Source organism: Pelophylax lessonae (genome assembly GCF_965119305.1).
Source record: "Pelophylax lessonae genome assembly, chromosome: 1".
Classification (NCBI taxonomy): Eukaryota; Metazoa; Chordata; class Amphibia; order Anura; family Ranidae; genus Pelophylax; species Pelophylax lessonae.
Genome location: NC_138768.1, coordinates 556,324,585 through 556,336,206, shown reverse-complemented (window position 1 = coordinate 556,336,206; position 11,622 = coordinate 556,324,585). Strand labels below are relative to the sequence as shown.

General features: G+C 39.4%; 1 protein-coding gene across 1 annotated transcript in view; it reads right to left on the bottom strand.

Moving 5' to 3' along the window:
- Nucleotides 1–3,311: 3,311 nt before the first annotated feature.
- ZAP70 (zeta chain of T cell receptor associated protein kinase 70) overlaps nt 3,312–11,622 on the bottom strand; it is a 103,997-nt gene continuing 95,686 nt past the window's right edge. The window contains exons 11-13 of the mRNA XM_082243473.1: nt 7,090–7,230; nt 6,862–6,974; nt 3,312–3,607 (exon numbers count right to left, since the gene is read on the bottom strand). Coding sequence (XP_082099599.1) covers nt 3,490–3,607; nt 6,862–6,974; nt 7,090–7,230 — 372 coding nt within the window. The 3' untranslated portion in view covers nt 3,312–3,489. The remainder of the gene's footprint in view (nt 3,608–6,861; nt 6,975–7,089; nt 7,231–11,622) is intronic.

Sequence of the window (11,622 nt, the reverse complement as noted above, 5' to 3'; positions counted from 1 at the left end):
ATGTTTTTGCAGTCTCTCCCCTTGTAAGTCCTAGTATGTGCTGTAGTACTCACACTTTACTTTTAAGAAAACTTATGTTTCTGTAGATGGTGGGAACAAGACCAAAGTATTCTATGCAGGTCAAATCTGCACCATTTTCCATCAATTCGTATGCATATATTTTGTGATCAAGGCCAAGCTGGTCCAGTAGTCTGTTGCCTTATTTATGAATCACAATATTTGGGAGTTTTGTTCAAGTTTAGCAAGGCCTCGTTCACAGTCCATGTTCAAAAAAACTGATGGAAAATATGTGCAGATTTCACTTGCATAGAATGTTTTGGGCTTCTAACGTAGGTCTTTGCAAGGATATAAAGAAAACAATTGATTTCTATGTGCACTGTTCACACCGCAATGTTGGTGCTGGGTGAGTTTTATTATTTATTTACATTTTTAGTGCTATGTCTACAATAACTGTTATATCTACATTTTACTGATCAGATCCAATGTTCCGTGAGCCGTAGATCCGAACATTTTTTTTTTGGGGTACCCCGAAATTTCAAACTTTTTGCCAAGGGTTCCTCCAGGGTAAAAAGGTTGAGAAACACTGTTCTAAAGCATAGAACTGTATTATTTCAGCTTGCGGTGATGTGATCTAGTCTTGTGTGTTAGTTTCATGAAAATTCTTTGTTCTTAGAATAAACTGATAATCTTTCTGACACCGTTGAATGTGTACGTGTGTGACTCTACCTCTGTGTACACATCTTTTGGGCCTATTTTGTATATATATTTTCTGGTATACAAAAAATAACTTTAGCGTTAACATACGTGTAGTTCATCAATAACATCTTACATGCCCTAATCTGTCAGTGATTCCCCTTCTTTATTTCTCCTTGATCTCCTCATGCACTTAGTAACTCCCAAATTGTCCAATCACCTTTTCTGTTGGACCTCATATATCAAAAAGGCGTAGTCACACTTTTATCCACTTCAGGGGTTAAATTCCCAGTTCAGACTCTCTAGGATGTTATTACAAAGATCTCCAGGAATCATGCTTGAAATAAATCACACAGTAGTTCCATAGTGCTTTCCATATAAAAATATTTTAATTAAAAACAAACAATTAAAACACTTACATGATTCAGTGCACCCTAACTCGGGCACTTTAATGTATTCACATCTGTTGTTCCTGTCACTGGCTTTGAGTTCAGGTACAGCTGCTGCTGTGTAACTAAGCGCATGTCCTAATATCCTAACTCCTCCCAACAACATGATGAGTAAGGTGATGTCATATTGAATATTGAAGCCTTCTAGCTATTCGGGTCCCCTCCTTTCCTGCGCTACCCTCCTAGACACACCTTTCCTCCAAGTATCAGTGGGGGAAAGGAAAAAAGTATTGACAAATAGAATCACCCCTCATCCCCCTTTTCTTTTTCTTTCTTTAACCCCCCCCCCCTCATTCTTTTTTACTTTTGTCCTCTTCTGGGGGGGAGGTGAAACCCAGAACTGGCATGTCAACTCTTTTTCTATGAGTGGCTGGAACCACTTAGTCTAGCTACTTCAGACCATTGCACATCAATAATTGATTCACCATAAAACCTATTTTCTAGAAGAAAAAGTTCCTCATTCTATTGTTGAAGATACTATGCACTTATTTTTCACATTTACATTCTCTTTTGGAAACAAAACACCTGTAAAAAAACAATATAAAATCATTGAAAAAAATATATAACAGTGATTTCAGATTTTATTTTTGTTAAAAATCAAATAGCATTTCTTCAGCAAATTAAACGCAGGTTTACCTTAATAGTAAGTTCCAAATTGAGGTCAAATGCAGCCTTTTCAAAATCCAGTCAAATTTATTAAACAGAAACCATTCATATGTAGATGTAAAATTGACAGAAATTTTGAAGCCATTAAAAAAAATTGTTTTTTGGAAAATTAAACAAAAAAAATAGTGTGGAGTAGTTTTACAAATTAAAAGTCGTTTTGTTACACTGGAAATGTAAAATGCAGTGTATATAAAAGTATTATGCTTGAAATAAAAGCACAACTTATTCAGTAAATAAAGTAAACTTGCTTTTTAAATGTTATATGTTAAGAACATTTCAACTATACACGAGAACAGGTAACCACGCTCTTTGTCTCAGGATAATTTAAAAGCTTCTTGCCAATATGCATTTTCAGTCTTGGACAATACATATTGCTCTTGCAAGAGCTTCATTAATGTTCTCCTGATTTTCTCATCATTTAAAGCAGAACTCTGGGGAAAAAACCTTTCCCCATGCAGTGGGGCTATGTCTGCCCTGCATGGGTTGACTGCTCATTTTTGCCTATGAAACAGGAGAGCCCAGATACTGTATACTCACCTAATCTGCCAATCCTTCCAGCGCAAGATCGATCCCTGCCCCCCGCAGTCTAGCATTCTTGTGTGGTGAACTGTTCCTGACATCATCAAGCCCAAAGAACAGAGGATTGAAGGATAGGGCGGGCATAAGCTCTGTGTTTACCCATGAACAAAACGAGTAGTTAACTCATGGAGCGTGTCTCACTGCATGGGGATTACCCCCCGGAGTTCTGCTTTCATTCCAAAAAGTATATTTTAATGTCTTAAGGGCACCCCTGGTTTGCCAGGATGTGTTTTGTCATCCTTGTAGCATTTGGAAAAGAATATTTCTTCTCACAATATTTGCAAATTGCAGCTTTGCTCTCAGCACATTGCACTGTTTATAGGTTTCCAAACTCTAGATGTCTCGACATTTTACTGAGAGGAGGAAAATAAAAAAAAACATTTACTAGGATAAATTAATTTGTTAGACATTTTTACCCTCTTACCTGTCAATTAAGGTCTGAGAGGACAGAAACTATCATCTAATATATCCCAACAATCCCTCAATTATAGGAGGTACAGTTTGCCCAACTGTAGGAAAACTAAACTGGAACATTTCCCCTGCAGTCCCCCTACTGTCTGAAATGCATATTTCTTTTGTTTGAGAACTACGTTGAGAAGTACAGTTACTTGAATGGTATTCCAGGATTTGCTTGTCTTTAGCTGAGCCTGAGAGAACTTGCAATAATTTAGGACATTACATAAAGTCTCATTATGGTCTTCACTTTATATTGCTTGAATACCATGTCATAGATACATTATCATCATTGTAAAAGAACATATTCCACACTACTTTCTTTTTCAACTTTACCAGGAAAAAACAAAAAAAACGTCTTTGAAAAAAATGGGGGGGGGGGGGGGTTTTACAAATTTTTCAGTTTTTTTTCCCTAGGCTTTCCCATCTTTATTCATATGACCTTTTACACATATTCCTGAATCACATTGCTTGAGTGTAGAAAGTACAGCAAAAAATGAATTAACTGTATATCTTCACATATGGAAATTAGTATATTTACAGTATGATGTTTGAGTTGCTTGTCAATGAAGTGTCCACTAAAAGTATTTTTTATTTTGCTGTAAAGGGCTTTTTTTTCATTGCCCTCCAAACAGGTATTTGAGGAATTTCAGCCTGTCTTTTCTGTAGGTAATGGAGAAGTTGGATCTTCGGTCTTGTTAGCAACGCTGTAGTAATATTTTCTCATTTGGTTTTCCACAGTCACGAAATTTGGGCGATCCTCCATCCTATGTGGAAAAATTTATGGTTTATTAACCTGATTTAGGACCATGCAATTTTAGTAACCTTGTAGCCGAGGTTTGTAGCAGTTACCAATCTCTGCTTATTTTTTATGGCGATCTGCAACAATGCTATAGTTTTGTTTCTGTAGCTTACTAAAATACTTATCTAAGCAGTTACAAATCTTTGATGTGCCATGGTCATCATCAGCTGGGTTGGATCACAAGTTTAGCTGCTAAAGCTGCCGATTCAGTAACTAACTTTAAACACCACAAAAAAGTTAGTCACTTAGTTTTGCCAGGAGCTTGTGTGCCACAGTATTGTATTGCCTGCATTTTTTTCCTAGCAACACAAAAAGAGATTCTGTAGCTGCTAAAAATTATAAAATAATAAAAAAATAAATAAAAGAATGTCTTATATACGTACAATACATATCAGCTTTAAAGGAAAGCTGAGACTAAAAGCTCCCTTGAAATGTTATTGGCCATAAACCTAAAAAATTATATGGATCTTGGATGATTTAAACCCAAACTGATGTTTCATAGATACTGAAAATGTTGCTTATTGGTCATTTCGGTGGTGAGATTCTTAACTTGAAAAACTGATGATAAAGGATGAAAAACTGATGAAAAACTAATGACAAAGGATAAAAAACAGATGATAAAGGATAAAAAAAACTGATGACAAAGGATGAAAAACAAATACAAAACTGATGACAAAGGATGAAAAACAAATACAAAACTGATGACAAAGGATGAAAAACTGATGACAAAGGATGAAAAACAGATGAAAAACTGATGACAAAGGATGAAAAACTGATTCTGAATGAAAAAAAACTGATGACAAAAAAATGTGACTGAACAGATGAAATAAACGGTCTGTATGTGTGAAAGGGGCCTAAGGTCCCCGCTGTTCTCTATGGGGGAATCGGATGATAACGGACAGTCTGTCCGTTCTCATCTGATCCCATCTGATCTGATCCGCTGGACTGATGGAAAATAGGGTTTCCATCCGTCCAGATTTGACGGATCGGATGGGATCGGATGTCAGCGGACATGTCTCCGCTGACATCCGATGCCCCATAGAGTGCATGGGGCACCTGTTCAGATCCACCTGAAAAACTGACAGGCGGATCTGAACGGTCCACCTGTGTGAAAGGGGCCTAACTGTCAACTCATTTGGTAGCCTACAGACAATGACAGCCAATACTGTTTGTCTAAGACATAGCCTGAACACATTACTGCAGAATATTCCCTCTCCTCCTTCTCTTTTCTTCTCCCCTGTTTTTACATTTGAGGCTATTTTGAGCGAGACCCGATGGGGTTTAAACTTTCATATTAATCAATTCTACAGTTGCTCAATAGAGTTTGTAATATACTGTTTCTTGTTCCTGTGGCCTCCTATATGTAAGCCACACCATTCAGACAGTAAGGGCCCGATTCGGGGAACATAGGAGACTTATTAAAGAGGGATCAGATGAGCAAAGCATCCCCTAGGGACTTCCTTCATGTCCACAATGAATCCACTGAAGGACTAAAAGCTTGGGTGTTTGAGTCTGTCCCTCCTTGTGACTCCCGGTCTGAAAGATTCCAGAAGTTATGCCATAGGGAAACCTATTGGATTTTTACCTTGAATTCTCTGGCACCTGGGGGTTTGAACAAGGAGCTGGGGAGGTCAACACAATTCTTTGATACCGAGAATGATTCATTTGATGGTAACATTATTTCCCCTCTTTCTGTCCCTCCCCTCCCCCCTCCTCCCTGTCTTTTTCTTCCTTTTCTTCACATTTGTCACTATTTTCAGTTATTCAATTTATATTTGTTCCTAACTATAAATTTAGTCTGGGCATATATCATCACCCTTCATATATGCTGAGAGGAATTATCACCTGTGTATCTCGATAAATTTATAATCTTTGTATATGTATGTATATATATATATATATATATATATATACATACAGTATATACTGTTTATTTAGTGTCATTTCTTTTAATTTGTTGATTATTTTTGTAGTGATCATAATAGGTTATTTTACTTTTTATATAGTTAATAATTGAGAGTTTATCATTTATTACAAAATACTATTATATGTGTATTATGCAGCCGATCACCCGGATTAGATGTATTTTTAATCATTTTTATGGATCTTTTGTAATCATGCCCCTTTTCATTTATTTTTAAATATCTATTTTTACACATTTTTTTTTTACTTGGCTGCTGGTATATTTGTGCCAGGCTATGGTAGATTGGATCATAGCTCAATGACTAGTATTGCCTTGTTGTCCGTGCTGATTGGCTGCTTTGGGTTCCGTCCTGACAGTAGAAATGTTCCTCTCTAGAGAAGGTGAATTAGCCTGAAGAAGGAGACGGGGCCTCGGAAACACTTTGCGCCCTGTCCTGTTCTCGTCTCTTGCTAGCCTTGTCAGAGCTGGAGATGCCGCCGGTTATATACATCCATACGGCAGGTCCAAGCTTATCCCCACAGCGGTCTTCTTATTCCTTGTGACGGCTGGCTGCTTCATTGGTGATCCACATCCACCCTGTTCGCAGCTTTCAAGATACTTATATGTAAGTGTATCTGAATAAAGTGTTACTTGTTTTAACAATCACACTGACCCAGGCGCACTCTTTCTCCCGTTTTTGTTTGTGCCTGAGAGATATCCCGTTTCCTGCTGAGGAGCTTCCGGTGACTGTGTGTGCGATCCCCATCCACCTGGACTGTGTGGTTTAATTTTTTATTTTTGAGCACAATCTTGTGTTCTTTCCTCCCCCTTATGGTCCACCCCATAGCTGCCAGTGAGCACTGACTCACCCACTATCTGTCAGTTTTGTGTGATATATTGCTTGCCTTCTTCAGTTTACCCTACTGAACTTTGAATCATCTGCTGTAAATGTTTAGGTAGGGACTATCCACCTTTAATTTCTATGATTTTATTCGACTGCCATTGGGATTCTTCTATGTTAGTCTCACACTTATTTTTGTCCCCCTGAATCTTTTTATTGCAACCTTGTTCATACTACCATTGTGTTATTCACTTGTTTTCGGCCATTGTCTGTTTGTACCACTTATGCTCCTTGATAAAATTTTTGAACAAAAAGACGCCACTGGCTGACTCTACTACTAGACTCCACCTGTAACTAAAATATAACTCAGTACATCAATGAATCCTGAGAATACGAAATTTGCAGTTTAGGACATCAGAGATGATATAATGTTTAGGATCACAATAAATTTACTAGGTTATAAAAATTTTCTCACTTGTAGGTCCAGCATTCCAACATGACCTCATACATTTCTTTAGGACATTGCGCGGGGCTTGGAAGGCGCTCACCCTTATCAACAAAATTAATTACTTCATTGCCTTTTAATTTCTGCAATACAAACATAAGCAAAGTGAGTGTCTAGAAAGAGCTATTTCTGATTGTTCTTTCTGAAGGTTCACATATATTCAGACTGTGAAGTTAACGTGCATTGCAAAATCCATACCTTGTAAGGTTTCTGTCCATAGCTGAATGCTTCCCACATGGTTACACCAAAGCTCCATACATCACTACGACTGGAAAATTTATGGTAATGTATACACTCTGGAGCATACCATTTCAAAGGCCATTTGCCACCTGACTTAGCCTACAAATATAAAAAAAAAATAACAGTTATCGCATATGAGGATCCAATTGCTCTTTTCAAAATGTATAATTACATTGGAAAGGACGGCAAGTAGAAGCAATGTATTTAAAGTGAACCTGTGACAAAAAAAAGTTATCCTCTAACACCAAACACTATACATTAGCCCTCTCTAGCTCATCTGCTCTTTCTGGTCACTAATATGATACTAACAGATCTTACATGCAGACTTATATTTATCATACAGTTGTGGCTTACTTGTTTACATCTGTTTACATGCGATTTATACAGACATAGGTGGAACAACCATTCCCTGCTGAGTGACAGTCCTATCCAGGCTGTGGCCATGCCACTTAACAACTGGGTGCCCTCTCCTGGTTCTCCCACCACAGCAGGGCATGAGATGCTGTACATCTGACCAAAGTGGGTAATCACCCACTTGTTAACATAAAAGGAAGGACAGCTTAAGCCCTTTTCCCAGACCTGCCCCACCTCCTGCCCCTTGCCCTGCGGTGGTGATGATAGCAGATGCTGGGCAGGAGAACTGGGAAAGGATACCCACGCTGATAAGCTGATAAATGCTTCTACCCTGCTGTGTTACAGTAGGACTGTGCCTGGGAGGCTGCAATTGAAAGGGGGATTGTGATGTAAGGGAGGAAAGGGAGGCTAAAACATGCGTAAAAAACTTTTTTACTTGGGATGAACTCAGATACTTGGAACTCATCCCAAGTAAAAACGTTTTTTACGCATGTTCTTGCCTATGTTCTATGGTCAGTCTGAATTTGGTAATCATATCCATACATATGTTGCTATTACCCACATATAGACATGCTTGCGTTTTGTATGCAGCTGTTTTATTATGTTTTCTATTTTATTTCTCTAGAGTTGAAATCTATCTTTCCCTGATGAAGAACAGAACTGTTAGTTCTAAAAAAGTTTGAATCGCGTTGGATCAGGATTTATACTCTGCTAAAGGGTTTTTTACTCAATGTAACACTACTGATTCATGTGTGGTAGCATTTCTATAGTGTTCCACGACATGTATTTTTATGCTGTGATTTATATTGATTTTTTTTATACCTTTTTGTGTCTGTTTGCCCACAAAATCCCAAACTGAGGAGACCAATCCTTTTATTCTTACCCTTAGCAACTGATAGCAGACAAAAAGCATTTAAAGTCCTTGGCTCAGTCAATAATCAATCCAGGGGATGTTGTTTTTTTTTTTTTTATATTTTATTTAGAACTGGGATAGGAGAAGGGATGAGTGGGATACTCCAACTATGAACTATGCACAATTCTGAGGACAATTAGCTGCAGTGTGCGGCAAGGCCACTGCTTCACCTTGCCACTGAAGTGAAGATAGAAAGTATGATCCTGTTTAAGTTACTCTTCAGGGTCCTAGCTTGGCACCCCCTTTCTTACTTGCTGTGTGTGCTAACCCCTGTCCACTGACTCTCCACTGGAGCGGTCCCCTTCCTGGGTAGATCCCTGGCAAGATTCCCGGTACTCACAGACACTGTTTTTCCCAAGGTTGCTTCTGCCTCAAACTCCACTTGTCAGCTTCCTGGGCCTCCTGGCTCAGCACCACACTTTTGGCTCACTAGGCCGACCACCTGTGACCACCTTCCACATCAGACAGGAGGAGAGACAGCCGTCAACCTCCTCCTGGGACCTGGCTTCCCGCCCAAAGACACCCTGTCACATGTGCCCTTGGCTTTTTTAACACATCCCAGGAGGCACCACTGTTTGTGCCAACCCATTGAGATAGTTACAAAAGCCTGTGTGTCACTGGCTGGGTTTCCTCCACTGTCCAACAGGTTCCCCTATTGGAAACAGTGGGGACACTCCCTCAGCCTAGATGAATCACGCCCTGGACACATGTAACAGGCCTAACTACTAATCAGGCTCCCCTGATAAGCAGATGGAGCAGACTATGCTTTACCTGCTACTCCCCTGCCTAGCACCTATCTAGGAGGGTGCTACATGTCTAATCAGGAACAGTGTTCCCCAAGTTTTTCCCTGGTTCCCCCCTCAGGTGTTAAGTAGATGGTAATTTAGGAGGCTACCTCAGCCCAATATATATCATCTGGTGTTCAAGCTATTTTGAATAGGACTTATTTAACACATCCAAGTGCACAAGCACACACAGGGGCCAGTTTTGTGTAGTCCATGAACTCTACAAGTAGCAAGTACAGGTGGAGCTTAGATAGCATCTAAAACAGATTTCAACCCAAGCCCTATCTTCCCATGAATCTAAAAACCTAAAGCTGCCCATAGAACTCAGAGGGTGTTCAGCTGTGCAGCAGACATAAAGCAGTCCTCAGGACATACACTATATTGTCAAAAGTATTGGGACACCTGCCTTTAAATGCACATGAACTTTAATGCCATCCCAGTCTTAGTCTGTAGGGTTTAATATTGAGTTGGCCCACCCTTTGCAGCTATAACAGCCTCAAGTCTTCTGGGGAGGCTGTTCATAAGGTTTAGGGGTGTATCTATGGAAATTTTTGACCATTCTTCCAGGAAGATCAGGCCCAAAGATGTTTGTCCCAAAGATGTTCTATTGGGTTGAGGTCAGGACTCTGTGCATGCCAGTCAAGTTCCTCCACCCCAAACTCGCTCATCCACGTCTTTATGGTTAAAGCTGTTATAGCTGCAAAGGGTAGGCCATAGGTGGACCAACTCAATATTAAACCATACAGACTAGGACTGGGATGCCATTAAAGTTCATGTGCGTGTAAAGGCAGGCGTGCCAATACGTTTGATATTATAGGGTACTTTAGACAGCCTGCTACAGAGCACTCTATTTCCTTCTGATCTTGGCTGAGGACAAGTACATTCACCTGCTAATCTTCCAAGTAACACACTTCCTGTCCTAGGGTAATAACGCTAACTCATTGTACTGTATTTATGGAGGAGCAGCATTTTCATCCTAGGACAGGAAGTGTTTGGGGCTACAGAACATCTACCCCTCTCCACTGTCCATAACCTGGGGGAGGTTCTGTTCACAGAAAGAACTATGCGTACTTATAACAGTGCAACACTCTCATAAGGCAGAGTATATTAAAATGTATCAGCTCACAAGATTTTTGGCAGGATTTGCAGTTTTTTTTTTTTTGCTTATTAAAAACTTTCAATTGTATATTTAACAGACCAAAAAAAAGCAAATAGGAGAAGTTCCCCCCATTAGTAGCCAATTGGCAGACCCAGGGTCTTCCACATTCATGAGACAATAGCTGGTTTGAGTGATTGCCATCTCAAATGGAGATCCTTACATTGGGTCAGCGCTCAAGTCCCCAGAAGAAATTGTACTAATCACCATTTGTGATAACACTTTACCATGTGACATATTACAAAGATTGGTGCTTTCAGTCTTTATCAATTTGAAGCAAGAATGGTTAAAAGACAGTCTAGAAAAGTCAAAAACTGTATTTTGTTCTAATTAAGCACACTCTATACTTTCCCTTTAGCAAAGATGTAATACTTTTTTATTCTACTGTCGTGGTTAAGTTTTTCACCCTCCCACTCCTTCCGCCTCTCCAAAGCAATGTAATCTTTTTTTCCATCAATATTTTACATACACACGCCATTCAGCTCATCAGCATAGTCTAATTTACAGATGTGTGGTATCAACTTCCTCAAGAGAGCTTAGCTTTAAAGGCATGTTAAACCTTCAGATTTTTAACCACTTGCCGACCACTCTAAAGCCAAATGGCGGCTACAGTGCGGCCGGCTAGTTCTGGGACGCCGTCAAATGACAGCACCCCGTGATTGAACTCGCCACACACCTGTCCCAGATTGATTTAAAGAGCCAATCAGTGGCTCTTTATCACGTGATCAGCCATGTCCAATCACAGCTAATCACTAATGTGAACAAAAGCCAGTTATCTGCACTTTTTTCCTCATGCTGACAGCTGACTATGTGTGGGAAAAAAAAGGAAATCAATTTTATTTCGGTACAGCGTCGCACGACCGTGCAATTGTCAGTCAAAGTAAATTAGTGCCGTATTGCAAAATTGGCCTGGTCATTAAGGGGGTCAAACCTTCCTGCCCAGAAGTGTTTAAAGGCAACAATGCACATGTGTACACATTTTCAGGTTATGATGATCTTAGAGAAGTGTATGGGTAACCTCTGACTATAGCTGTCACATGCAGAAAACTAATCTAGGGGGAGGCAGAGCAGCTAATGACTTTGTTGCTAATGACTTAAGTTTCAGCATCATACTTTTTCCCAAAAAGCTGTGCTGAAGGGGTTTTTTTTCCTCATCATTTGTAAAGAAACGTATTTCATAAGGGCCCATCACATTTCATTTTATGTTTTCTGGAAAATTATGATTTCTCCAGTTTTTGTATAAATAATGAAACACTTAAAAGACATGGAACATATTTATTACA